The 26726-nt window shown below is 34.8% G+C and overlaps 1 protein-coding gene across 10 annotated transcripts in view; it reads right to left on the minus strand.

Annotated features, from left to right (window-relative positions):
• TRIM37 (tripartite motif containing 37) overlaps window positions 1-26726 on the minus strand; it is a 151441-nt gene that overhangs the window by 86250 nt on the left and 38465 nt on the right. For all 10 annotated transcript variants that reach the window (XR_006411500.3, XM_057317998.1, XM_026517457.4 and 7 more), the window contains exons 10-14: window positions 23064-23114; window positions 21626-21707; window positions 14638-14714; window positions 3476-3655; window positions 227-341 (exon numbers count right to left, since the gene is read on the minus strand). Coding sequence is in view for 9 of the 10 variants with exons in the window: in XM_057317998.1 (XP_057173981.1) it covers window positions 227-341; window positions 3476-3655; window positions 14638-14714; window positions 21626-21707; window positions 23064-23114 (505 nt within the window). In the remaining variant the exon portion in view is untranslated. The remainder of the gene's footprint in view (window positions 1-226; window positions 342-3475; window positions 3656-14637; window positions 14715-21625; window positions 21708-23063; window positions 23115-26726) is intronic.

Genomic DNA, 26726 nt, shown 5'->3' on the forward strand with positions numbered 1-26726 from the left:
AAAGAACTGAATTTATTTCAATTAAGTTCACACAGCCACACGTGGCTAGTAGTAATGAACTAAAAGTGCAAAATTAGAGGCTCAAAGGTGCTATGTAGGGGAAGAATAAGGTAACTGGACTTTTCTACAAAATTATGAAAGAGTAATATCCAAAATTTAATTACAAATGTAACAGGCCAGTAAGACTATGAATACGAAACACTAAACCCATATGCTTTTTGCTTACCTCTTTAAGGTTATTTATTTGTTGGATATAGCTAGTTTGTGCAGCTTCCAATTGAGTAATGTACCAATGCTGGTCCCGGCATTTTTGAAAGAAAGTTGGTGAACGAACCTGAAACCTTAAAAGAAGAGCTGCACTTGAAACATGTTCCAAACAGAAAAATATTATCAACCAAGCCTTGAATCTGTAACTATAAATTCTATCATTTTAAGTTTATCTGATTACATTACCAGGCTAAAATTCAAAATGAACTCAGTTTATACATACAGTTTACAAATTATAATGACATAATGTTCTGAAAATTTATCTTCAGGTGAGCTGTCTAAACACAAACTATACTTTCCTAAAGAAATAACATTACACATCATGGTTAAACTCCCAAACTACTAAAGCATATTATTATAGTAATCTAGATCAAATACCATGTTGATCACGAGTTGGGAAGACGACCACGCTAGGGGCGCCTGGGTGGCGCAGTCGTTAAGCGTCTGCCTTCGGCTCAGGGCGTGATCCCGGCGTTATGGGATCGAGCCCCACATCAGGTCCCTCCACTATGAGCCTGCTTCTTCCTCTCCCACTCCCCCTGCTTGTGTTCCCTCTCGCTGGCTATCTCTATCTCTGTCAAATAAATAAATAAAATCTTTTAAAAAAAAAAAAAAAAGAAGACCATGCTATGCAGGAAGGAGGAAGCTAATGCTTTCTTTCCCCCTTCCTTACTTAGGTCAGACCTTACAAAAATAGGCAAAGTTTGTTTTAGACACTGCTCTTTTTCCACTTTCATCTCATGTTCCCATATATCTTATCCCCAGTAAAAAAAAAAAAAAAAAAAAAAATCCCTTAAAGGATCAACTACCTGGGACTGCTTTACTGTCCCCCAAAGAGTCGCATGCTCTAAATAACCTATATTCCCAACCCCTCCAGATAGCAGCTTAAAATCAGCTCTCCATATGGCATATTTCAGCTTGGGTTAGGGAAAAAAACAAGTATATTAAGGGATCTTAATGGATAAATGATAGGATCTCAATCTATTCAGAGTTATCTGTACTTTTATTTTTACTTATTTATTTATTTTGGTGGGCTGCAAAGCAAGGTTTATTGAGCGATAGCAAAGTGATAGTTCAAAGCTCCCAAGGAGGGAAGGGACCCAAGGAGCTGCCCTATCTGTACTTTTAAAACCCTAATACTTACTAATGCAAAAAAACCTCTGCCCATGTCAGATAAGCAAACTTGAGTCTATTCATAGTGAAAAACTCTATAGCAATATGTAAAGAGATTTCTAAAGAATGGAAGAGTCCCAAGAGGCAAGACTAACTTGGAAGCCTAAAAATCATCCTTCCAGTCTTGCCACCGTTATGTTAAATATCATTCCATTTTTTTGTAGGATTTTACAGCCAGTATAGGAATCTACTGACCATCTAGAGTTATCTGCAGCAGATAATGATTTTCAGGCAAAGATACTCATGCATTAGAGGACAAAGATTATTCACTCAACCACTATCCTATGTGGATACTGCCCAGTCAGTATACATTGCTAAGACTTTCAAAAGGACATTATCTTTGAATAACTAATTGACTATAGTTAATTCTGAACACTACTGTTAGTATCTGTGTCATTAAAACAAAAGCAAGCATCAGGTAAAATTCCTTAACTTATTCATTTAACAAAAGGAGAATAAAATACATACTTATTCATATGTAGTTATAGAAAAACCTTAAGTAACTTTCTTTTTTTTTTTTAAAGTATGCTCCACACCCAGTGTAGAGCCCAACTCGGGGCTTGAACTCATGACCCTGAGATCGAGACTTAAGCTGAAATCAAGAGTTGGACACTTAACTGACTGAGCCACCCAGGCACCCTTTAAGTAACTTTCTAATAAGTACATATAAAATTCCACCAGAACTGTCAATTGAGGCTTAAATTTTAAGCAATCTCTCATTAAGTAAATATTATGAGTAATAAGATAATTCAAAGCCACCTCTCCACGAATCCTACGGCATTTTCTACTGCTATTATAGCAATATCTTGTAGAATAAATTGTTTTTATCTGCCCATTTCATCTGGAGTTTCCTGAGAACAAAATCCATGTCTTATTCTTTCTTAATATTAACCCACTGCCAAGCGCAGACTCAGTAAATGTTGCTGAATAAAGGATAATAAAACATCAAAACAGGAATCTGTTCCTGTCCTAATATTCAAGTCTATCAGGAAAAGTTTTGTTATAATTAGGGATGGCTAGAAGTTGGGCTACACTGAATTAAAAAAGGGAAACTCTATCGCACAGATTACCACCAAAAGATTCAACATTACTATGACTCCAATAAGGAGAGAACTAAGGAAGGCAGGTCAAAGTGACAGTTGAATAATTTTGCAATCCTCTCTATGGTTAAAGTGTGGAATAGCAACAAATTATTTCTTTTGGCAAATAATTCTTAAAAATAAACATTATGTAATGATGCTCCAAAATGTCTGACTTGTAAAGGGTACAACTTGTTAAGGGTACAACATTAAACATGGCCATTGTGGTTTTGTAGTTAGCGTTTACATTGTCCTTTCTTGCAAATAACACACCAACTACTATCACTTAGTTTGTTTTCATCAATTTTCATCTCTATTCCCTTACTTTTAATTTGCTGTTATCTAGAAGAAACTGAAAATTATTCTGTGAGTTTAAGCTTGTAAAACCAGTCACCAAAATATACAATGTCAAATGAAAAAAATAAGCACTCGATCCCTATTTTTGTATTTCCAAATGGTAAGGTTGCTAGAAGCTCACTAGATAAATATATAGAACATTATTTATTGGAGGCAGTAGTTTCCTTTTTATGGAATTACTAACAAGATGCCAAACACATTTCTAAATCATATTACTACACAGGGCTCCTGAAATGAAATAGTTAAAAACATAGTAAGATTGTAATTAGTATAAATTTCAATATTCATCTCTGCTAAATGAATAAACCTTTTTTTTTTTTGAATAAACCTTTTTTTGAGAGAGAGAGAGAGAGAGAATGTGTGCACGTGCATGAGTAGTGGGGGAGGGGCACAAGGAGAGCGAGAGAATCCTAAGCAGGATCCATGCTGGGCGGGGCTTGATCTCACAACCCTGAGACCATGACCTGTGCTGAAATCAAGAGTCAGACACTTAACCTACTGAGCCACCCAGGCATCTCAAATAAATAAACTCTAAAATAAAGTTCTGATGACATTATTCCCCCATGATAAAAACAACGCTATCAAATGTTTCTTATTACCTTAAAATCACTGTATCATTTTGTCGATTCAAGTATCCCTCATTTGCAAGTAAATCTAAACGGAAAAATCTATTATAACCCCAGCATTCTCCAACTTCAAAGTCAGATGCAAATTCTCGAATGATATTTTTGGTAGGATCATTGCAGGACTGATGAACCATCTCTACACGATACTCATATCTAAAATTGAAAAACAAACTATTAATATAGAGTTAATAAATAAGAAGAGAAGACAGACATATCAAAACACTGAATAGGTCATTAAGTTATTACCTGAGAAGAAATTTACTGATATATACAGTCACTTTTCTTTCAGAAATGACTGTATCATTTATAAAGACACCAGTTTTGTGAATGGGCTACCGTAACATGATTGGCACTAGGTCCTTTTTTCCTCTTAAAAATGTTTACTAATATAGCAGGTTTAAAGTAGCACCTCAAAAAATAAATTTTGTATAAAACAGTACTTTCAAAGTTACTTTTGTTTTTAGCAAAGCTATATATTTTTCCACATATTCATTACCTGTATTTCCTCACATATAAATATTCTGCCATCCCCACTGAGGTTCACCCCCATGCAATTATAAAGTAAATAACAATTTTTTTAAATACTATATTATTCCAAGTTTGAATAAATTGTGTTCAGAAATTCAAGCCTACAAAATTTTCTAACTGAAAATAAGTAGACATTGAGAATTCCAATATACTCAGATTTCCATAACTTATATTACATAAAACTCCAAAGTCTTCAAACTCATTTTTACTAAGAAAGCCCTATTATTTAAAGAAGACAGAAAAATGAAAAAATAAAGATAACCAGAAGGAACACCCAACAGTAGCCATAAAGCTTACCTTTTTGGTGAAGACACATTTTTAAAAGAAAAACACAATAGCTTACAACCTGCTATTTCTGCTGGCAAAAGTAAGGAAAAAAATTTCAGCTCTTTACCTACAGATACCAGATGTGAGAATCTCTTTAAGTACTGTCGAATGGTTTTTATATTAGTATCACTCACAATACATCATCAAGATTGATGGCACAAAGAACTAAGCAATACATAAGTTGTGATATTTTGTCCACTTCGATTTTAAGGTACTCATGAAGCTAGCTCTGTAGTATAAAAGGTACCACTAAACATCCAGAAATAAACCCAAATATCCATGGTCAATTGTTTTTGACAAGGGTGCCAAGATCATTCAATGGGGAAGAAAAAGTCTCTTCAACAAAAATGGTGCTGAGAAAACTGGATAGCCACGTGCAAAAGAATGAAGCTGGACCCTTACCTAATTCCATATACAAAAATTAACTCAAAATGGATCAATGACCTAAATATAAGGGCTTAAAACTATAAAACTCTTAGAAGAAAACACAGGGGTAAATCTTCACAAATTGACTGAATCTGGCAATGCATTCGTAGACTTGATTCTAAAAGTATGAGCAACAAAAGGAAAAAACAGGCAACTTGAACTTCATAAAAAATTGTACACCAAAGGACACATCAAGAAAGTGAAAGGACAAACCTGCAAAATGGGACAAACTACTGTCAAATACTATAAATCATCTGATAAGAGTTCAAGCATTCAAAATATATATAGAATTCCTATAATTCAACAACAAAAAGGCAGGCAACCCCATTTAGAAATGGGCAATGGACTTGAATAGACATTTCTCCAAAGATATAGAATGGTCAATAAGCACATGAAAGGATGCTCAACTTCACTGATCATTAAGGAAATGCAAATCAAAACCCCAATGAGATACCACTTCATACTCACTGGGATGTCTCTAAAATATAATTAAAAATGTAAAATTATTAAGTGCTGGTAAGGATGTGAAGAAATATGAACTCTCATATGTTGCTGGTAGGAATATATTAATGCAAGTTAAATTAGCTACAAAGCATCTCAACCCCAAACTTAGATAAAACTAATACCTTAAATTTGAATATTTCAACTTAAAGTCTTTGCTTCTATCAAACCGAAGGTCCAAATAAATATGACAACTGTTAACTTAAAAATTTTAGTATTATTACATTTACTCTCCCAGAGAAAGTTCAACTCTTTATTTAAGCAACTCAGAGAAATGCCCTCTCTAAAACAAGGCACTCAGCAGACTATTAAGAGTCAATTCCAGGAACGCCTGGGTGGCTCAGCCGGTTAAGCATCTGCCTTCGGCTCAGGTCATGATCCCAGGGTCCTGGGATAGAGTCCTGCATCGGGCTCCTTGCTCAGTGGGGAGCCTGCTTCTCTCTTTGCCTGCTGCTCCCCCTGCTTGTGCTCTCTCTCTCTCACAAATAAAATCTTAAAAAAAATAAAGTAAAATAAAAGTCAATTCCAGAATGTCACTCATATGCAAATTTTCTCTGAAAGCCTATACATGTATATGCTAACACACACCTCTAGAGATACTTAAGCATAATGAAATTATGAGAGTACCTCTACAGCTCCCAAGTGATATTAAAATCTACTACAAAAATCATCTACAATGATTTAAGTTTTTATTCCGTATTTTGGCAGTTAAACTACTTTACTGTTCAACTCTGAATTCCATAATTGAGTGACATTTTAATATTAATAAAAAAGTATTCAAACTCCTCTCTAGGCTTACTGAAGTGTTAAGAGAATTCAGAGATAAGAGGATGTCATTTTATCAGAATAGAAAGGTCTCACTGAGGTATTTAGATAATATCTAACAAATATACAAATCCTAATCTTTTTTCAACCTTAGTATCCTGGCTAATATTTCATTTTCAGTGATAACGTTATAGTGTTTGTAAGACAATGTGAACTTTAAGTTCCTGAAGCGTGTGTGGTCAACAAAAGCACAGAAATGAAATCAGTACCAAAGGCAACAGAAATATCACAAAATCTACATTACCAGTAAGAGAAAAAGGAGAAGCTTCCCAAGGCAAGAAACAGAGGTAGATTAGAAACAGCTTAATCAAGAGACAAGGAGAGCATCAACATGGATGGAACTGGAGGGGATTATGTTAAGTGAAATAAGTCAAGCAGAGAAACACAATTATCACAGATTTCACTCATATGTGGAACATAAGGAATAGCATGGAGGACATTAGGGGAAGGAAGGGAAAACCAAAGGGGGTGAAATCAGAGGGGGAGATGAACCATGAGAGATTATGGACTCCAGGAAACAATCTGAGGGTTTCAGAGGGGAGGAGGGTGGAAGGATGGGGTAGCCCGGTGATGGGTATTAAGGAGGGCACGTGTTGTAACGAGCACTGGATATCACAAGCAAATAATGAATCATGGAACACTACATCGAAAACTGTACAAATGATATACTGTATGGTGGCTAACCTAACATAATAAAACAAAAGAGAGAGGGAGAGACAAGGAGAAGCCCAAGATTTAATGGTAGCAACAGGGACATGAACAAAATCCTACAATCACTGAGCTTCTTATAATTCTGCCCATAATCAACCACCTTCCAATCAAAATGGCTGATTTCAGAGAATCAAACAGAGCCCAGTAGTTCAGAACAAACAGTACAGAGACCAAAAAATCTGTTAAACAGATTGCTGTTAACCAATGCTGATCTTGAGTGAATAATTTAACTAAGCCATCACTGTATTACCCTCTATGAAATGGGACAAATAATATAACCTATAGCTTAACAAGATGTTGGTAAAGCAAAGTGAGTTACATAAAGCACAGCGCTTAGTGCAAAGTATATACTTAGCAGTTAGCTGTTAAATTAATGATACAGATGATTCCACTGTTCAGATCATACAGGACATCTGGAGCAGAGCTGTAACTAAAACATACTTATACTTCGAAGGCCAGAATCCTTCCCATATTACTAACATTATTCATAGTTTGACTCATCAATAGTGGCAAGAATATTCTGCATTAAGGTTAGTCTATGCCAGAGGTTGTTAAAGTGTAGTTTGTATGCCCCTGGGGGTTAGTTCCTATATGATCCTTTTAGGGATCCAAAATGTCAGAACCATTATCATAATATTAAGTTGTTTGTCCCTTTCATGTGGACATTTGCACTAATGGTACAGAAGAACAGTAGTTAAAAATGTACCAGTAGTCATTATATTATTCAGTGCTACACACTTTCAGACAGAGAAAAAAATGACAGTGTCTCTCAGGAATGTCTTTGATGATGTAGTAAAATTGTTAACTGTTATTAAACCTCAACTCTTGGTATCACAAAATGGGAAACACACATAAAGTATTTGTGCTGCAGAGTGATATACAATAGCTATCTTGGGGACAGAACTTCAACTGAGTTGCAAGTTAATTAGTCACATTTTTTTGTGAAACATCAAATGAAAGAACAACACAATTGTAGATATCTGGCAGAAATTTTCTGGACCAAATTAAGGAAAAAAACTGCCAGTACTGGTTGTCAATGACAAAACAAAAGCTTTCAAATAAAATATCATAATTCTGGAATATCTGTATGTGCTACATGAGCTTTAAAAGCTTTCTAATACTTCAAGACTCACCTGATGAAAATGGTAGTATCAATGAATGCAATTCTTTGATATCACATAGTGAAATGTGTCAACTGCATATTTAGTAAACTATTATTTTCCAAATGATCAATACATGAGTAAAAGATCCATTCAAAGTACAAGACAGACCAATGGAGTTTTTATTGTTGTTTGTTTTTTTGAGTAAACAGCTTTAATGAAGTTAACAAAGAAAGCTAAACATATTTGAAGAGTACGATTTAGTATAAAGTATACAATCTGGTAATTTATATGTGTACACACACACGCACACACACACACACGCACACGCACACATATACATACCCATGAAACCATCACAATCAAGATACTACTGAGAGATACATCCTCTCCCAGCTTCCTCTGCCTTCTGTACTTCCCTCCCTTACCCTCTCCCTCCCCCTAACCCCAGCCCTGTCTTTCCCTCCATCTCCAAACCACCACATATCTGCATTCTGTCACTACAATTCACTTTGCATTTTTCGAGAGTTTTACCTAAGTGGAATCATATACACGCTCTTTTTCTGTCTAGTTTCCTTCATGAATAATTCAAAAGGTATTCATGTTGTTGCACATATCAACAGTTCATTAGTTTTTACTGCTGAGTGGTATTCCATTGTATGGACACACCAAAATTTATTTATCCATTCAGCTGTTGATGGAAATTAGGGTTGATTCTATTTGGCTACTACAAACAAAGATGCTATAATATTTGTGTAAAGTCTTTGTGCAGACATATAGTTCCTTTTCTCTTGGGTAAATGGTTAGGAGTGGCTTAACTGAGTCATGTAGTAAGCATCTGTTTAACTCGTTAACAATCACAAAATAGTTTACAAAAGTGGTTGTATCATTTTACATTCCCAGGAGGAATGTACAAAACTTCAAATTTCTATGTATTCTTGCCAAAACTTGGTATCTTTTTAGTTTTAGCCATTCCAATGGGATATAGTGGTTATCATACTGTTTATACATTTCCATTTTCCTAATAATTAATGCACTAGGGTATATTAGTATCGTATTGATTATAAATTTCTATTTCCCTAATGACCAATGCTATTAATCATCTTAAATAGGCATATTTGCCATCAATATATCTTCCTTAGTTATGTGACAAATGTTTTGTCCACATGCGTAAGGGAGCTTGTTTATTTTTTTTATTGTTGAGTGTTGAGAGTTCCTTACATATTCCAGATAAAAGTCCACGCAATTTGAAGAAGAGAACTTTATGGTTCTCATGAAGTCTAATGTGTTCTTTTATAGATGTGCTTTTGGTTTATAACTAAAATATCATTGCTTAACCCAAAGTCACAGATATTCTCCCAGAAGTTTTATTGTTTTGGAATTTAAATCTAGGATTACAGTCAATTTTCAGTTAGTTTACATATATTGTACGAGCTATGGATACGAATTTATGTGTTCTGCATACAGATATCCAAGCACCAAGACTATACTCCCTCTATAGCATTGCCTTTGCATCTTTATCAAAAATCTGTCTTTACGAATGTAGGTTTATTGCTGGACTTGTAGCATATTCCATTCATGAATTTTTCTAACCTTATGCTAATACTATCCTATACTAAGTTAATACTGTAGCTTTACTATAAGTCTTTTTTATTTGACAGAGAGAGGAGAGACTGTGCACAAGCAGGGGAAGTGACAGGCAGAGGGAGAGGGAGAGGGAGAAGCAGGCTCCCTGCTGAGCAGAGAGCCGGACACGGCTGGTTTCCAGGACCCTGGAATCACGACCTGAGCTGAAGGCAGATGCTTTACCGACTGAGCCACCTCGTATTCTGCTTTGATTGTTTCCTTTCTTCCGCTTACTTTATCTTCTTTTCTCTAGGTTTTTTTTTTTTTTTTTTTCCCTAAGAGGGCAGGGGAGGGGGAGAGAATCTTAAGCAGACTCCTTACCTAGTGCACGAGGCCGAAGCGGGGCTTGATCTTACAACCCTGAAATCACAACCTGAGCCAAAACCAAGAGTCAGATACTTAACCAACTGAGCCACCCAGGAGCCCCTTTTCTCTAGGTTTTTAAAGTAGATCACTGATTTGAGACCTTTCTACTTTTCATTTATGCAGGGGTTAGGGGAACTTATCCCCACATAATCAAAAATGTGAGTATGATTTCTGACTCGCTGAAAACTTAACTAATAGGTCACTGTTGACCAGAGGCCTTACCAATAACATAAACAGTTGATTAGCACATATTTGGTATGTTACACGTATTATATACTATTTTCTTAAAGTTAGAGAAAAGAAAATGCTAAGAAAATCATTAGGAAAAGAAAATACATTTACAGTAATATATTGTATGTATCAAAAAAATCTGCATATAAATGAATCTGCAGTTCAAACCCCTCACAATTCAAACCCATGTTGTTTAAGGGTCAACAGTAAATTGGCATTTTATTACTATAAATTTCCCTCAACTTACTGCTTTAGCAGCACACTATGAATTTTGATTTAATTTTCATTTGATTCAAACTATTTTCAAAAAATCCCTTTTGATTTCCTCTTTGATCTAGAGTTATTTAGAAATGTTTTACTTCCAAGTATTTCAGATTTTTAAAATACGTTAATATCTAAATTGATTCCACAATGGCAAGAGAAGATACTTTGAACGAATTGAATCCTTTTGAATTTACTGAGGTATGTTTTATACCCCAGAATATGGTCTATCTTGGTAAATAATCTGTGTGCAACTTCTGCTACTGTTTGATCAGTCTATAAATGTCAATCAGGACAGGCTGGTTGACAAAGTTCTTCAAATGTACATCCTTGATGATATCCTGCCCATCTGTTATATCAATTAAGAGAAGAGCTTTTGTCTATTTCTCCTTGTACTTCTCTTGCTTCATGTACTTTGAAGATCTGTTTCTCGGGCATAAACATAAATAAATGTGCAGTATTGTCATATGTCCTCTTCATTAACTGATCTTTTTATCACTATGAAATAAACTTCTTTATTTCTGGTAATATTTCTCTGAAATCTAACATACTTTTGACTAGTACTAGTATGGTATATCTTTATATTTAAAGTGCATTTCTTGTGGGCAACATAAACTTGAGTTTTGCTTTATTAGCCAATCTGACAATCTCTACTTTTTAACTGGGTGTTAGACCATTTACATTAAAACATTTTGGTATTCATCCTATGTTTATAATTCCATTTTATCCCCTTTGTTGCTTTATTAGTTATATGCCTTTGTCATTTTAGTAGCAGCTTTATAGTTTATGGTTGTTGTGGTAGGCTGAATATTACCCCCTACCCCAAGATATTCACATCCCAATTCCTGGGAAAAAAATGGGAGCATACACCTGTGATTAAGCTAAGGATCTTCAGATAAGGGAACTATCTGAGATAATCCATGTAGACCCTAAATGTAATCATGAGTGTAATTTTAAGAGGAAAGCAGAAAAAGTTCTGACAAAGAAAAAAAAAAAAGACAAGGCAGTGTGATCCAAGGCAGAAATAGGAATGATGTGGTCATAAGCCAAGGAATGCTGATGGTCCCAGAAACTAAAAGTCAAGGAATGGATTTTCCCCTAGAGCCTCTGGACCTAGTACAACCCTACTAAAAACCTGATGTGGGGCTAAAAATCGTTTTTGGATTTCCAGCCTCTAGAATACGAGGGAAGACAATTTCTAATATTTTAAGTTGCCATGTTTGCGCTAATTTATTATACAGTAGTATGTATGTTTAAATCGTCAGAGTCTAGCTTTGTTACTCTATCACTTCACATACGGTGTCAGAATCTTCTATTTCCATGCTCTACCCTTTCAGCCTTTACGCCATTTATTGCCGTGTACTTCAATATGTATTATAAATTCCAAAATAAATGTTATCGTTGTTTAAACAGCCAATTATCATTTAAAGTTATTTTCATAATGGACGATTTTTTTAATTAACCCATGCAATTTCCATTTTTGGTACTCTTTATTCCTTTGTTTAGATTCAGAAGTAAAACTGGTATTATTTTTCCTTTTATCTGAAGCATGTACTTTAATATTTCACATATTCCAGGTATGAAAATACCTTTATTTTACGTTATTTTTTAAAAGGTATTTTTGCTGAATACAGAATTCTAGGCTGATATTTCTTTCTTTATTCCTTTCAAGATGTTGCTCTGCTATCATTTTACTTGTATTGTTTCCAGTGAGAAATCGGATTTTGTCCTTATCTTTATACCTCTATAAATAATTTTTTTCACTGCCAGTTTAAGACTTCCTGTTTATCTTTGGTTTTGAGCAGTTTGATTATGACGTGCTTTGGTGTTTTCATCATGTTTGATGTGCTTGTAGTTGACTGAGCTTCCTGGATCTGTGTGTTTCATCTCTTCATCAAGTTTGGGAAACTTTCACCATTCTTTTTCTTCCCATCTCCCTGTTTGAGGACTCTAGTTATCTACACATTACGCTGCTTTAAGATGTCCTACTGTTTTAAAATGAATTTTTTTGTTTCATTTTGGACAGTTTCTACTGCTATGCCTTCAAGTTCATTAATCTTTTCTTTCACAATATCTAATATGGTCCATGTCACCCAGTGTACTTTTTATCTCAAATATTTTCAAGAAGTTCTATTTGAGTCTTTTACATCTTTCCTATCTCTACTCAACTTTTGAAAAAATGGAAAAGTTATAATTGTCTTAAATGTCTTTCTCTAAGAATATAGTTGTCTTTTTTAAGCCATACAGAGATTTCAAAAAATGGAAAACAAGTTTTCTCATCAATTATTTTGCTTTAGAAAGTTATTCAATAAAATTTTATGTAATATGCAATAGGTTTATTTTTAAGAATAAAAAATTAATTTGTTTTAATTTCTAATTCAGAAAGCATCAGCAGAAATAACCCACATAAAGAAAAATAGTTCTTGCTCAATTTAGACGGATTCTTCTCCCCATTAGTGATTATGTTTTCCTGCCTCTTACCATGTCAACTAATCCTTGACTGAACACCAGATACTGTAAATCTGACTTTGATGGGTAGTGGATATTTTGTGACCTTATAAATATTCTTGAGCTTTGCTCTGGGATGCAGTTTAGTTACTGGAAACAATCTGATTCTTTCAAGTCTTGCTTTTATCTGTCAGGTGGATTAGGAGCACTGTTCAGTTTAGGACTATTTGTTCTCCACTACTGAAGAAAAATTTCCTGAATACTTTACTTAGTGCCTCATGAATTATAAGCTTCTCCATTATAGTGGTGAGAACAGACAGTTACTACACCTTATGAGCACCAGGCACCACTCCCTCTAATCTTTCAGATGGTTTTTTTCCCCCAACCTCAGGTAATTTCCTCACACATGTGCCCTGATCAGTACTCTGCCAAATACTTAAGGGAGCCCTCTACAGATCTCTGGGGTTCTCTGTGCAGCTCTTCCCTTTCTGGAATTCCGTCCAATACATTCTAGCTGCACTGGTATTCCTGGACACTCAGCCCTGTCTCCTCAAACTCAGAAGTCTATCAGACTCTACCTCAGTTCTCCCTCCCCATATTACAGCCTGAAAAATCTCTCAAGACTGTAAGCTGAGGCAGTCATACAGTTTATTTGTCTATTTCTTATCTCTAAGGGATTGCTTCCATTTGTTGCCTCATGTCCAATGTCTAGAAAATGTTGTTTTTCTTCTTTTTCTTTTTGGTTGTTGAAGAAAGGGTTATCCCCCTGTTACTCCATTATAGCCAGAAACAGATAATCTCATGCCGAACCAACAAATTTTAGTGCAAGAGAATAAAATAAAATTCACTGACATGGCTCTAGATTTCACATTACAAATTATATTTAACGAATACAACTTGTTCAACTTTGGCGTAATATCAAAAATAATTCACTATTATCTAAAATTGTTTTTCTAGATGTTCCTCCTTAACAAAAAGTAGATTATAGTGGTTGCCAAGAACTGGGGAGAAGGGGAATGGGAAGTGACTGCTAATAGGTTTCTTCACGGAGTGACGAAAATGTTCTGAAATTAAGTATCAGTGTTAGTTGTAGCACTCACTGAATATACTAAAATCTACTGAATTGTACACTTATTTATAAAGTCAATTTTATGGTACATGAATTGTACCTCATCAAAAAAATCAGTTTTCCTAACTACCCATGATAATCAAAATCGGTGAGGCCAGATTTTAAACATATACTTCAACCAAAACAAGTTATTGCAACAAAATGAATACAGAAGCCAACATTAGTTAGGATCCAGCTCTCTTTCTTAAAGCCATACATTAAGAGAGTTCCTAAAAATGCAAAACAATACAAGTTTTCTTACCAAATATTATTTTGCGTTAGAAAAATAGGTCTCTTTCCCAAAAATGTTATTTATGTTAGTATACAATAGGTTTATTATTATTTTTAAGTGAACTTACAAAATTTTTTAAAGTTTAAAAAAATTTTTTTAAGATGTCTCAGTTTTAATTTCTAACTCTGAAAATATCAACAGATATAACCCATATTAAAAAAAAAAAACCTCTTTGGGGTTTGCAATAAAATTTAAGAGTGTAACATCCTGAGGCCATATAGTTTGACAACTGCCAGTCTGTGCCACCACAGTATGCCAGGGGTTCCATACTAGCACACATCTTAACAGACATAACAATATAATAATTAACAATAGTTAATAAAAAATCCTAAGAGGAATGTATGTAAAGGCATACTAAAATTTGTTATTTAATTGCATGTCTTACTTGGAAGTTTCAGGTAAACCAGCTGACAGTTCCAGAAACACAGATAAGTAGTAACCACGAACAACTCCATTTCCATCCTTAAAAAAAGGAGAAAGAGTCAACTTACTTCAATAACTAAAAAAAAGAGATGTTACACAAATACAAACTCTAGATCAATGTAAACATAAAAAATTAAGCCACAACGAAACAAACACAGATTAATATCTCATATTTGGACTGGGAAATACTTCTAAGCTTAAAAGCAGTAGCAGAGATTTAAAAAAACCAACAGATTTGAGTCTATAACAATTTAAATCATATGTACATTAAAAAAAAACATGAAAATATTAAGGCATTCAAACTAAGGATGTTGTCAACAAATATGATAAGAGTTAAGAGTTCTAACGTATACAAACTCTTAAATATCAGCCTGCAAGAAAAATAGAATACCCAACGAAAAATACAAAAAAAAAAAAAAAAAACAAACCCACAAAATCAAAAACAAAAAACTCTACTAGGTATGAGACCAAAAAAATATTTAAGACCCAAAATGAGTAAAACAGAAAAAGGTAACACTTGATGTTTAAAGTAATTAAATATAATTTCTCTATAATGTCTACATGTTAGGATTCCATATAAACGTCTGTCTGAAGATTAAGAAATTGTGTAAATTTCTGTTACAGAGATCTTTAGAAAGATACTAACTCCCCTCTTTATTTCTTCAGTACTTTACTCATATGCCTACCTTTTAAAATGATTATCATCATTGTAACTACATATATAAACATCTGTTTCCCCAACCAAACTGTGAGGACTGAGGGAATGATTCTTATTATTCATCTCCAGCGTCTATTGGGATATGACCACAGAGGAGTACAAGTACTTATTAACCCCTTCATTTCTAGGTTACTTTGCTCCAAAAAGTCCTAAGGAAGCTTTCAGGGTTAGACAAGGTAATTGTTCAATAAACACTAAATAATAAACAAATCATCAGTTAAGTGAAAAAAGTCAGACACAAAAAATTATATATTGTATGACCCCATTATATGAAATTCTGGAAAAGCAAAACTATAGTAACAAAAACAGATCAGTGGTTGCAGAGGGGCCAGGAAGGGAGAAAAGAAAGAATTAGTTTAAAAGATGAATTAGGTAACATTTGGGGGTAATAAAAATCATGACTGTGGTAACCATCATATGACTATATATATTTGTCAAAACTTGCCAAAGTTGGTAAGTTTTATTGAATATAAATTATATCACAAATTATACTCATTTTAAAAATCAATTTAAGAAAGTTATTATAATTTGGGGCACCTGGGTAGCTCAGTCGGTTCAGCATCTGACTCTTGATCTCAGCTCAGGTCTTGATCTCAGGGTTGTGAGTTCAAGACCGGCACTGGGCTCCACACCCAGTGTGGAGCCTACTTAAAAAACAAAAAAATAAAATAATAATAAAGATTAAAAAATAATATAAAAATCAAGAATCCTTGTTCAAATGGCTGGATTCTTTTCTTCTTCTAAATTACGCTACTAGAACAATTTCCCTGGAATAAATTAACAATTAATAAAAAGGAATAAACATTTTTTACTTCTGATCTTATCAGCTAATAATAGAAATTTCTTTTTTATTTTATTTTTATCATAATTTTAAGGAAAAACTTTTACTATCTTACGTACATGCCAGCTACACCTCTAACAAAATACTAGCTTTAAGATTTTTTGAAAGGCAGAGAATTATATATACATATATATATGTATATGTATATTTTTAGATTTTTTAAATTTGTCAGAAAGAGAGAGAACGCACATGCACACAAGCAGGGGGAGCAGCAGGCTCCCTGCTGAGCAAGGAGCCCAATGTGGGCCTCGATCTCAGGACCCTGGGATCATGACCTGAGCCGAAGGCAGACGCTTAACAGACTGAGCCACCCAGGCATCCCAAAAGGCAGAGGATTCTAGAAAGACTGCAGCAATGGCAACGTAATTTATGCAAATCTCTAAATTTAAACAGAAAACAAACAAAAATAATTGGACAGAAAACCCAAAAGCTCACAAAGAACACTTACAACAAAACTAGATGACAGATTATCTCCACAATTCCCAAAATACAAGCAGATAAAGATACGTCAATTACAACCATTAAGACCTGTAGGATATAAACATCTGCATGGGACAAAAGAGAGGGAAGCTACGGCGCATCTAATAAACCAGATAACAGGGAAACCACAAAATGGCAAAGAGCCACTGAAAAGCCTCAGAAAGCAAAAACGATAACTGAAAATGGAATGAGCTGCTCAATGGATTACCAATGGAGTAGAAGGGCGCCTTACATTAAAAACTCTGAGAATTAAATGCAGTCAGGTCACTCTAAACTCTTGTAAACGAATACACAGGCCTTTCAAGACAGGTCACAAGATTACAAAGAAAGTGCTAGAAGTGAAATAAAAAGTAAACAGCAGAGAAATAATAAAAACAAAGGAAGGAGAAGGGCAGAGCCAGTACATCTCTCAGAAAGCAAAGCATATTTATTTTTGATTGCTTTATCACACTGGATATCCTCATGCAAATGAAATTGGGTCCCTACTTCATGTACAAAAATTAAATCAAAATGGATCAAAGACCTAAATGTTAGTCCTACAACTATAAAACTTTTAAAGGAAAACACAGACAAAAAGCTTCATGACATTAAATTTGGTAAGGATTTCCTGGCTATGAAACCAAAAGCAAAGACAGACAAATTGAACTACATCAAAGTTTAAAACTTCTGTGCATCAAAGGTCAAAAGAATTAAAAAGGAACCTACAGAATGGGAGAAAATATATGTAAAACATATATCTAACAAGGGGTCAATATCCAGAATGTATAAAGAAATTCCACAACTCAACAACACCTAAATTTTCAAATGGGCAAAGGACCTGAGTACACATTTCTCTAAACAGGATATAAAAATGGTCAACAAGCATATGAAAAGATGCTCAATATTAGTAATCAACAGGGAAGCACAAATCAAAACCAAACTACTACCCCATGCCCATCAGAATGGCTACTATCAAAGAAACAGAAAACAAGTATTGACAAAGGGAGAAACTGGAACCCTTGTGCACGGTTGAGAGTGTTCATCAACAAATTAAAAACAGAATTATCATTTGATCTAATTTCACTTCTGGGTATACAGCCAAAAGAACTGAAAGCAGGATCCTGAAAAGCTATTTGCACACCCCTGTCCACTGCAGCATTATTCACTATAGCCAAGAGGCAGAAGCAACCCAAAGTGTTAATCAACAGATGAATGGATAGGGACACCTGGGTGGCTCAGTTGGTTAAGCATCTGCCTTCGGCTCAGGTCATGATCCCAGGGTCCTTGGATCGAGTCCCACATTGGGCTCTTTGCTTAGCAGGGAGCCTGCTTCTCCCACTGCCTGCCGCTCTCCCTGCTTGTGCTCTCTCTCTGACAAATAAATAAATAAAATCTTAAAAAAACAAAACAGATGAATGGATAAATGAAGTGTAGTATATACACCGGAATGTTATTCAGCTTTAAAAAGAGAATTCTCACACGTTATAAAGTAGATGAACTTTGAGGGCATTATGCAAGTAGCCAACCACAGAAAGACAAAAATACTATGATTCCACATATATGGGATCTCTAGAGCAGTCAAATTCACTGAAACAAAAAGCAGAGTAGTGGTTACCAAAGATTGAATGGAGGGAGAAATGGAAAATTATCGTTTAATGAGCACAGAGCTTCAGTTTTGAAAGATGAAGAAGTTCTGGAGATTGGCTGCACCACAATGTGAATATACTTAACACTACTACATGTACACCTAGAAATGATTAAGATGGTAAATTTTATGTTAAGCATTATCTGCCAAAATAAAAAAACAGACTAAGGAGAATAATATCCTTACATGAATGAAAACATTCCAGAAAAATACACTCAAAGAAAGATCAAAATTGTAACCCATTTCAAAACAATTTAAAAGACACTAAGAAAATTGTATGACGGCCCATAGGAAGGAAAAAAAAACATGAAAGTATAACACACACCAGAATTAGAAAAACTCAGAAATGAGGTGACAGAAGAATTAGAAATACAAGGTTATTTAAGAAATAAAGACTCAACTAAAAGAAACAGGAGAGCAAATAAGCAGAATAGTTCTTATCTTAAAAAAAATAAGTGAACAAAGGAAAATTTTTCAAATGAAAAAGAAATGAAGAGCTAGGAAGATTAGAGAGAAAGCAATAAATACTGAAGACAGGAAAAGCTTCAAAATACAGATAACACAAGTCCCAAGAAAGAAAACCAAAGAAAGGAACATAATAAATACTTAAAATTATAATTAAGGAAACATTTTCTTGAAGGGGCGGGGAGAAAAAAAAAGACCTAAATCTACATACTGAAAGAGCCTAGCATGTAATAATGACCCAAAACAACTAAAACATATAATAGTAAATTACTAGACTTAAAAAAAAAAGATTATGTGGGCACAAGGATTAGTTTATAATCAAACTGTACCTACAGAAAATTGCATTAAATACTTGAGATGGCCAATGACAGAAAACATAAGCTAAGGATTTTATATCCACGAATACTGGCTCTACAGTATATAAAACACACTGTTTTCAAAATATAAAAACTCAGAGAACAAGATTTGGACATCGAAACTCCTACCTAATGTGGCAGAAGTGCGGGAACAAGGGAGTATAAACACAATAAAATTTTAAGCAGTTCTCTGTAATCAAATTGATGGTAGAATTAAGAGTTCCTATCCTGAGATATTTGTGTATCTATAAGGTAAAATAAAGCAAATGATTGACTGATTGTGAGATATTCTAATTTTATAATTTCCAAAGGATTCAAGAAGTAGGATTCCTAGAATGGAAGGAGACACAGGTGTAATATAAGAGATTTAAGTAAAAAACACTCTATAGTCCTGAATTTGAATTGTAAATGTGAGCATTGACTCGAGCTATTTTATCTTTAAAAAATACATAAATATCCAGAAAAAAAACAATATTCAATTATATAGCAATTTTGAAGTGTTTGAATATTTTTTTCTCTGCTGAGATCCCTGGAGCTTATCCAATTCAATTTTATCCATACTCCCATCTGGTTTTTCTCCAACTATTCTCTTTGGCCTAAAAACAAATAACCAAAAAAACCCTATAATGTACATGACTAATAATGAACTTTAATATAAACTAGGACTTGGGTAATAATACGTCAATATAAGCTCATCAACTGTAACAAATATTACCACTCTGATAGAAGATATCTTGATAATGAGGGAGGATGTGGGGCCAGGGGGCATATGGAACTCTGTAGTTACCATTCAATTTTGATGTTTAACTTAAAACTGCTCTAAAAAATAAAGTCTATTAAATAAATTTCAAATAAATAAATAAATAAATAAATAAATAAATGCAGATGTCCCCCTTTACAAATACCCCTACACATTTATCTATGTATTTCCTACCTCTGTTCACTAAGGAGGCCTAGAAACTATGACCAACTTGGTAGAAACAAGCATTCCCAGCAGTCTGGTCTTGAAATACCATTTCCCCACTAAAAGGAATCAGGGCTCTTTGAATAAAATGGCCAATTCTATATATGGAGTAGGAAACGCACAAGATGAGCCTAGACTATCCTGCCATGGAAGAGAACAAGAACGCTAACTACTATAGTCACTACTAGGGACTTTTAGGGTCAGAGCAAAGTGACAAGCCAACTTGAGGAAATTATATATGTATAAATCTGAGTTCATAATGACATTTAAAAAAACTTAATTGATCACTTCCAGAAAATAAGGAAAACTGGTAAATAACAGGAACAAATCCTATATCTTCTTTATAAACTACAATAGTGGGTAGCCAAGTAATGGATAATGGGAAGCAAATGAAAAACAATAAAATGAGAATATCACTATTTTATAACTCCCAGTGAATTAACAGATGTAGGCAATAAGCACCCATAGCAGCCAATATCACCAAAAGAGAATCAACTAGACATGATGTGATAAAAGAACATGATATTGCTTATGCCCTTGCAACCACAACCAACTATATATCCCATTATGCCACTGTATCCAGCTGCCAATTTACAGAAAACACCTAGGTCAAAGAAACATACTGAAATGCACAGTGAGTATGTAATCAGCATAGCTGTATTTTTGATGGCTGTCTATATTTTATTTTTATTTAAAAAATGATATTTAGGGGTGCCTAGGTGGCTCAGTTGGTTAAGCAACTGCCTTCAGCTCAGGTCATGATCTCAAAGTCCTGGGATCGAGCCACACGTTCGGTTCCCTGCTTAGCAGGGAGTCTGCTTCTCCTCTGTCCTGCTCCCAGCCCCGTGTTCCTTCTCTCTCTCTCAAATAAAATAAAACCTTTAAAAAAATAAAAAATAAAAAATGGCTTTTAAAACAAGAATTTTAAACATTTCTTCTAAAGATAAATATCTTCCTAGAAGCAAGAAATAAAATTCAGTAAGGTCTAGGTTCATACTGTTCACATTTAACTCATTTTTTGGGTACACTTAGTAATAAACCCTATGAAAAAATATAATGCTGTCATTAATTCTTTACTTCACTAAAAAAGTGAAACACGAAGCATCTCTCTACCTGTTATACGGGATGCTAATTTATGAATTGCTTAATAAAACCACTGAAATTTTCAAATTAAAAGAAAAAAGTGGGGGCAGCTGGGTGACTCAGTCAGTTAAGCATCCAACTCTTGATTTTGGCTCAAGTCATGATCTCAGGGTGATGGGACCGAGCCCCACAAAGGGCCCTGCACTGGGTATGGAGCCTGCTTCAGATTCTTTCTTTCCCTCTGCCCCTCCACCCTGTTTGCTCTCTGGCTCGCGCTCTCTCTCTCTCAAAAACAAAAACAAAAGCAAAAAAAACTAAATGAAACAAAAAACAAAACAACAACAAAAAACCCAGTATGCTACAGAACCCTGAAAGAAAGACCTTAGTTTCAAAATTTATTAGAACCATGAAAAACTTACTGGGTAAACTTTTAACCTCCAACAAAGTCCTGACACTTGAAGAGGCGGACTGTAAACAGGGTCTGCTCTCTGACGCAAAGTGCTGAAGTAAAAGAAAACCAACCAAATCCCAAGATCAAAACTGTTGTGAAATTGTGAAATAGCAACAGGCAAAACCAAACTCTAACCACTCTGTTACTTATTTGCAGTCATAATAAGTAAATAAAGGTGACTGAACAAATTAATATTCTGCTGTTATAAATTTATATATACTTACATTCTGAAACAAAAGAAAATTTAATGATACCAAAATATTCAGCAGTATCTTTTCAGTTTCAGGTTTAAAAAATCCCTCAAAACTGTGACATTCAAGGGGGCACCTGGGTGGCTCAGTCGGTTAAGTGTCTGACTTTGGCTCAGGTCATGATCTCAGGGTCCTGAGACTGAGCCCCACTTTGGGCTCCACACTCAGCTGGGAGTCTGCTTGTCCCTTTGCCCCCCTCTCCTGCTTTGTGCACGCACATGCATACATGTGCTCTCTAATAAAATCTTTTTTAAAAAAAACAAAACACAAAACTGTGACATCCAAGGGAAAAGGAAAATACAAAAATAAAACTAAGTGTCCTGAATTTAATTGCCACCTCAACAAGCCGTCTTTCACCATTAAAGAAAAAAATAATGTGTTTCTTCCTCACATCTCTGTAATACAATTATCTTTTAATATGGAAAAACTTAAGAAATGTGCTAAATCTTAATATATGTGGGGATATTCTCAGAAAGCTTATATTTTAGCCACAGAATTATCCCATAAGAAAAGACAAATGGGAAGGGAGATAAATTCTCACAGTTTGGCCTTATATTGATGGTTATCACCTCTGGGAATTTCTCTCCCCATGGAAACGCCTTTTATATCTTGGTTCTCCATTTCCAAACTATCTTTGAAGACAAGTCCCTTAAGACCTCTGTGTTTTAAGATCCTTGCTTCTAATCTTAGAGAAAAAGCAGTGAAAGCTAACAAAATAACATGCAAGTCACAAAGCCTACAAATTTCTTACAATTATATCCTCTCATCCATAATTTCTCACTTTCAGCTAAGATAAATGGACTTCTTCCCACCCCTCTTATTTCTGAGGATGGGTGGCAGGGGTCAATGACCTTAATAATCCCCATTGCCACACCTTAGCAAAGGCTAAGTGGACCCTTTTCTTAAAAAAAAAAAAAAAAAAAAAAAAAGGAAAAAAAAAATGGTTCCTTTTCCCAGGCTAAAGAAGCAACCTGTCCTGAAGATATAAAACAATCCGGACAAACGACGTATATGTTTCTAATATAAAATTTGTTTCTTCTAAGATTACACACTGAGTGACACAGTTCATTAGGTCTATATCCTACCCGGGAAGGACACCTTCCTGGCTCTTCCTTAGGTATACATACAGAAAACCTGTTGTCAAAAAACTCTTACCTGAAATTCTCTAGAACAAAAGTTGCTGAATCATAAGATGGTACTAATTCACTAAAAAGAAGCAAAAGGCAAAACAATTATTTGGCTTATTAAGTTTAAACTTTCATTTAGTTAAAAACCAAAGTTAAGTCCCTCGGTAATATCTTAAAAATGTTGTTAAACTAAGTCCCTAAGAAATATTTTTTAATCCTTATTAAGCATTAACATTAAATCAAACGAATTCATAAACCATCAAAAGCTGACATCAAAAGTTCACAATTAGAGACCCAACAAATACTTCATAAAATAGTTGAGGTTTTTTTTTAAAGGCAATATATGATTAAGTATTAAAATGAACATGAGATTTTCAAAAGTATTCATGGAAACAGGAAAAGGAAGAAATGGGTGCTTAGGCTGGGAACCTAAAATATGAAACAAATATAAACAGGTTTAAAAAAGTCAAAAGAAACAGCAAAAGACATCATAATAAATCTCCAAACTTCCTTCTCTAGAACAAATTATGAGGAACACTGACATTTTTAAATACTTTAAATTCTTTAACTACTCTAAAACTACTTTGTGAATATTTACTAGCAAATAAATCCATACCATTTTATAGACTAAGAATACATAATCACACGGGGGCAAATAGAGTGGATGAGCACACTAACAGTTTCTTGGCAAGGCAAGATTACTGTAGGCAACTTTAGCTCCATACAGACTTCTCCAAAAAGAACTGAACTATATATAACACAACCACAGGCTGTATCCTTAGATCATGTGAATAGTCTATAGCATTGTCATTCGAACACCTCAAAAATTAGAGTCAGTAAAACATTTATGATAAAAACGCTATCACAGATAGTATTATAATATACAGTATTAGATATTTAGTAAGTAAAATCATACATTTAACAAAAAGATATACTGCAAGCCATTTCACTACATCCTCAGATATATCGTCTAAAGTTCAATTCATGAAAATTTGTTATTACCCAAATAAGATACAAGATAACATCCACAGCATTTTCACATTGTGATGGTCCCTAAAGAAAGTAGCGATTTAACAGTGAAAACACAGCATAGATTTAAAAATATATTATTTTGGGAGGGGTGCCTGGGTGGCTCAGTCAGTTCAGAGTCTGGCTGTTGATTTCAGCTCAAGTCATGATCCCAGGGTCATGAGATTGAGCCCTGCGTCGGGCTCTGCACTGGATGTGCAGTCTGCTTGAAATCCTCTCTCCCTTTGCCCCTCCCCCTCGTCCTGCGAGTACACTCTAAAATAAAAAATCTTTAAAAAAAATAAAAACACTATTTTTTTTTATTTTACAGTAAGTATGTACAGATAAATAGCTTGTATTTTTTTCACCGTAAGTAGATGAAGTTTGCCCTGCAAGAGTTAACTGACAGCTACTATCCTATTAACAAGCACCCCTAACCATATCCCTAGGCAGCTATTAGCTTTTCTTAGAAGATTCATACTTCTCATTCCCAGATGTTTGCCTGGTTAATCTCTACTATTCCTTAGAAGTCACAGACCACTGCAGGTCTGCTCTAACTTCTCTCCATTATATGCTCTTCTCACACTCAATATACATAAACCCCGATAACTAGGACCAATGTAATTAGTACCTAGGAAGCCTACCTGGAACCATAAACCTAATCAGAGCTCCAAGGAAGTCTCCCCAGGATAGTTTTCAAATTTGGTCAAGTCATGATATGCTTCCGGTTATAATTTCATGCAACTTCCAATCATACCAGTGTTGGTCAGTTCTCCCACCAAATTCATAACATCTTTCATAATGTTTTTCCACCATATCCTTAATATCCAGCGTGATACATTTCCTTTGTTTTTGCTCTAAGACCAGACTATCGTTATCATATTTTTATCAGCCATTAAAGGTCAAAAGGGTTCACCAAAACACAAAATAAATAGGAGATGACATTTTTAACTCAGAACAGCGGGGTGGAAAGCTTAGGAGCTAAGGAGCTAAAATAGATTGCCAAAGCTCACTAACCAAGAGAGCTAAAATAGATTGCCAAAGCTCACTGCCCTAGCTCTCACTCGCTGAGAGAAAATGATCACATTCAGAGCACAGAAAACATCTACCAATCCTAGGGTACTGTGATATACTACATATGTATAATTTTTAGGGAAACTTTTTGAAAAATAACATTGTTAACAAATTAGTGCTATGGGCAACATTAAGCAGGAGGCTATATTATACAGTCGACCCTTGAAAAATACAAGTTTGAATTGTATAGGCTCACTGGTAAGTGGATATTTTTCAATACAGTACTATACAGCACATGTATTTTCTCTTATGTTTTTCTCTTCTCTAGCTTACTTTATTGTAAGAATACAGTATATAGTACATACAACATGCAAAATATGTGTTAACTGACTTTATGTTATCAATAAGGCTTCTGGTCAACAGTAGGCTATCATTAGTTAAGTTTTTGGGGAGTCAATTTTATATGTGGATTTTTGAATGCTCAAGGGCCAGCATCCCTAACTCCCACATTGTTCAAAGGCCAACTGCAATTGAGTTAACAAATACTAGATTTTAATATACAATTCTCTACTATTTAATATGAAATGTATATCCTCTTCCATGTCTCCTGTGTAGCACGTACAACAGTACTAAACATACAGATGGTCTTAAATAAGTACCACTGTACTTGCTCAGTAACTTTATTCTTCATTGTAGCTCCACCATGAGTCATCAACTAATGGAACTTAAGGCAATCCAGTTCCATGATCACAAAGCTTAGGAACATTCATCACTGCCTTTGCACAACTAAAATTTGATCTGTAACTTAATGTCAATAAATGCTGGCCTTTCTTATTTGGCTCTCTCTCTACTATGCTGATTCAATGCATCCACAGATGAATACCAGCTTCCTGTATACTGCAACCTATAAACTGAATTTCTACTAAAAACTATAGTTCAGTTACAAGCCAAAATTTCCAGTAAGGCAGCAATAAGCATTACTGGGGAGAGAGAGAGGGTCCTAAGGTGAACTTTATCCATGAAAAGCTCCTTAACTGTCATACTTTTTTGTTTTTCAAATTTTTGGTGGCTTCCTCTTTATTGATATTCCTCCTACCTTCGCCCCTTGCTCCCTGCCTTCCCAATTTCAGTCCCTTACATCTACACCCAAAAAAGAAGGTAAAGAAAAGGAAGGGACTGCTGGGGTTCTGAGCCACTTGGGTAGTTAGGGAACAGAAAGCAAAATAATCCCTGGATATGAGAGAGATTGACAAGAAGTCTAATGTAGAGGTGCCTGCCTAACGAGCCGCTACAAGCACTATCAGCGTAGGAGTTTATCTATATCTACAGTTCTCAAACTTTAGTGCAGGATTACTCAGGATGCCCAAGATTCATTTTCTGGACACCACCACCACCAGATTGTCAGGGAAAAGGCCTGGGAATTTGCATTCTGGACAAACACACCAGCTGGTTCTGATAAGTGATCCATGCACCATACTCTGAAATGAAAAACATTTACCTTTATATATGGTATTTATGTCAAAACTTACATTTCATTCCACTGGTGATGGAATGGTTCAGAAAAGGTATTCTTTAAAAGTGAAATGACTGACCGTGTCATCAAAGAGGCAGCGTTGGGATACTGGTGAACATCCTTAGTTCACCCAAATCTACTTAAAGATAGCAAATA

Source organism: Ursus arctos, unplaced genomic scaffold, assembly GCF_023065955.2.
Source record: "Ursus arctos isolate Adak ecotype North America unplaced genomic scaffold, UrsArc2.0 scaffold_24, whole genome shotgun sequence".
NCBI classification, from domain to species: domain Eukaryota; kingdom Metazoa; phylum Chordata; class Mammalia; order Carnivora; family Ursidae; genus Ursus; species Ursus arctos.